The sequence below is a fragment of the Rosa rugosa genome, chromosome 4 (assembly GCF_958449725.1).
Source record: "Rosa rugosa chromosome 4, drRosRugo1.1, whole genome shotgun sequence".
In the NCBI taxonomy this organism is placed as follows: Eukaryota; Viridiplantae; Streptophyta; class Magnoliopsida; order Rosales; family Rosaceae; genus Rosa; species Rosa rugosa.
The window spans coordinates 18,514,779-18,518,001 of NC_084823.1; the positions used below are offsets into that span (position 1 = coordinate 18,514,779).

Here is a 3,223-nt window from a genome sequence, read left to right on the forward strand (position 1 = left end):
TCTGCAGGATCTGTACTACGTTGAAATTATTTCAATGCCTCCGGATTGTAAAGGCAATAACAACCGTACATAATCAGACCATGACAAATAGTCAACATGATCGTATTGAAACCTAGGTACTTAAACTGAGCTAGGTACTATAACTGAGCTGATACAACACATGAAGAATGGAAAAACGGATCGAAGGAACCAGTATGAGTAGATCTCAAGACCTATGATGGAATGATAGATCGAAGTTTTTATAACAGAAAGTAATATATAATGTCATTTGGTGATTGGTTTGATTAATAGTGTGTGCGTTGTTCTTTTTTTCTTTTCACGACCTGGCCACCAGTAAATCCAACGCTAGCTACTTCAACCTGGAGCTTCAACTTTTGTTCAGAGAGAGAGAGAGAGAGATGTTGAACAGATCAACTCCTTTGTGCACTGATAAAATATATGTTACGAACATGTAGATCACGTACGACAAAAGAGTGAATTTAATTTCATACAAAAATCGCCTAAGTCACCGGAAAACATAGGACATACCATGAGCTTTTAAAGCTTGATTCGTTGTCATCATTAATCACATGGAGATGTGGCTTTTTCTAGTCTGTTATTACATGCAAAGAGTTATTCATGGTGCAAGCAAGGGCAGCTCCTCAAGATCCTAGTATATCACTGTTGGTGGGTCCACATAACCGGCGTACGGCTGCGTTCATGCGATTACAATCCAACGCGGGCACCGACCTTGCTTAATGACAGCTGGCATGGGTCCTAGTGCACGCCACCTCCTATATAAGAAGAGTCTCACCTCGAGCTCACGGTATTCGATCATTCCATTCTTTCCACTCGGACTTTCTCATCAATAGGTTCCGCTTTGCTTCCATGTCTAACTTGAGCGTCAGATGAGAGAAGTCTGAAACCTTCTGAACTTCCTCATAACATTTCCCTTGTTGTAGGTTCATTGAGAGATATCAAGTGAGAGCCAAGTCACAACTTCTTTCCACTCATTCGCCCCCGTTCGGATCCGTGTACAAACATTTGGCGCCGTTTGTGGGAATCGAACCAGTATGTATATCCTAAATATTAGAATGTATTTATCACATATTAATTTGTGTTTATCACGTTAGTTGTACTGCTTTTTTGGATCCCTAACTTGTAGGAGTTTTCTTGTTGTACAAGAACTATTCTCTATATATAATAACTGAGATATCAATGCAAATATTCATTTTGCCTCAATACTTTTCTATATATATGATATCAGAGCAGGGCCTAAAATCCTAGCTCTTCTTTTTCTTTTGCCGCACAACCTTTTCTATTTCCCATTTTTACCACCATTCATGGCTGAAAAAGATGTTTTTCCTTCTGCTGCTGGTGGTTCCTCTTCTGATGATTCCACCAACCCTTTGTTCCTTCATCATTCAGATCATCCTGGTCTACTACTTATTTCAAAACGGTTGAACGGCGACAACTACAATTTTTAGTGTTGTGCTATGAGGATTTCTCTGAGTGCCAAAACAAAACTTGTTTTATTACCGACAAGATCAAGGAACTTTCTGCGACTTTGAACCCTAATGGACATGCTCTTTCGCAACATTGCAATGACATGGTACTCTCCTAGATTCTTAATTTTGTTGAACCAGACCTAGCTGCCTTTGTTCTTTCATACCGTTTGGGAAGATCTCTGGGAAATATTTTTCTTGGACAATGCTCCCCGCATATTCCAGGTCCGAGAGATATATATAAGAATGAACAGAGGTAGATGTCTGTTACTACATATTATAAAAAATTTAAGGTACTGTGGGATGAACTTGCATCCTTCAATTCTTCAGAGACCTGTATCTATGAAGCTCAGATTAATGACCACACCAAGCTTAATGCAGTTTCTCATGGGATTGAATGATCGAATCTTATTCAGGTACACGTAGTCAGATTATGTTAATGAATCCCTTACCATCTGTTCGTCAAGCTTATACTTCTGTTGCATAAGAAGAGAAGCATTGTGAATTAGCATCCTCTATTATTGTTCCATCAGACACAGTAGTCATGATTGTGCTTGGTAGCAATAACAATATGTCTAGGACACGACAAAACAATCAAGGTTATGAAAATCGAGGCAGCAATTTTCGCAATCGGGAATCATTCAAATCCACTTATTGTGGTGAGGATTATCACAGGGAGGCAACATGTTATAAAAAGAATGGTTATCTACCTGGTCATCCTCGATATAGACCTTGCAACCAGCACCAAGGCAGCAACAACAAATTTTCTGTAACACCTGGCAACACTCCTTCTGACAATCATGTTGATTCTAGTCCCACTTTCAAGGAACTTCAGTCCACCATGCCAAATCTTACCGAAGTTCAGTATATTCAGATTCTTGTTGCCCTAAATCCTAAACTAGTGACACCTCAGGCCAACGCAACCTCTCCTTCAGCTTCTGATTTTGCATCAGGTTTGTTACCAACTAGCTCCCAATCGCTAGATCATTGATAGCCGAGCATCTCATCATAGTACTTCCTCTTCAAAATTATTAATGAATATTGATGAGCACTCTTCTCTACCATTGTTGTCTTTACCTAATGGTGACAAGGCTAGCATCACCATGACTAGGTCTATCCGTTTTAATGATTCATTTTGTTTGAATAATTTTCTATGTGTGTCGAGCTTTGAAGTTGATATTTTATCAGTTGGTAAAGTTATTAATGAGTTATATTGTTCGATGACATTTTTTCTATCTTGGTGTATTATGCAGGATTTGGCTACGAGGACGATGATTGGTGTGGGTAAGAGACGGGGTGATCTTTACTACCTTGTGGTGCTGGCTTCTACATCTTCATCTCAACGCTTTGCTTGAAATCTAACCATCACCTCCGACCTTTGGCATCGCCGATTGGGACACCCTTCCTCTGCTCGTTTATAGTATTTAGCCAACAATCTACCTAATTTTTCTTTTGATTCTCATCATAAATGTGACATTTATCCATTGGCTAAAAAAACACGCCAACCTTTTTTTCTAGTTTAAGTTCTACTTCCAAGTGTTTTTCCCTTGTTCACACCGACATTTGGGGCCGTTTTGAAACACTTTGTAGTTCTAGTGCTCATTATTTTTTGACTATTATGGATGATTTTTCTCGCTTTACATGGGTTTTCTTATGCGTCACAAAAGTGAAACACAAACTTTGCTTCGTCATCTTTTTAATTATATTGCTACCCAATTTAACACCTGTAGATACCTCTA

The 3,223-nt window shown here is 39.0% G+C and overlaps 1 protein-coding gene across 1 annotated transcript; it reads left to right on the top strand.

Annotated features, from left to right (window-relative positions):
• Nucleotides 1–1,885: 1,885 nt before the first annotated feature.
• On the top strand, nucleotides 1,886–3,021 carry LOC133742987 (uncharacterized). Its single transcript, XM_062170724.1, has 2 exons — nucleotides 1,886–2,437; nucleotides 2,738–3,021. The coding sequence occupies exons 1-2, from the start codon at nucleotides 2,029–2,031 to the stop codon at nucleotides 2,770–2,772; spliced, it is 444 nt and encodes a 147-aa protein (XP_062026708.1). The 5' UTR covers nucleotides 1,886–2,028; the 3' UTR covers nucleotides 2,773–3,021.
• The last annotated feature ends 202 nt before the right edge of the window (nucleotides 3,022–3,223 follow it).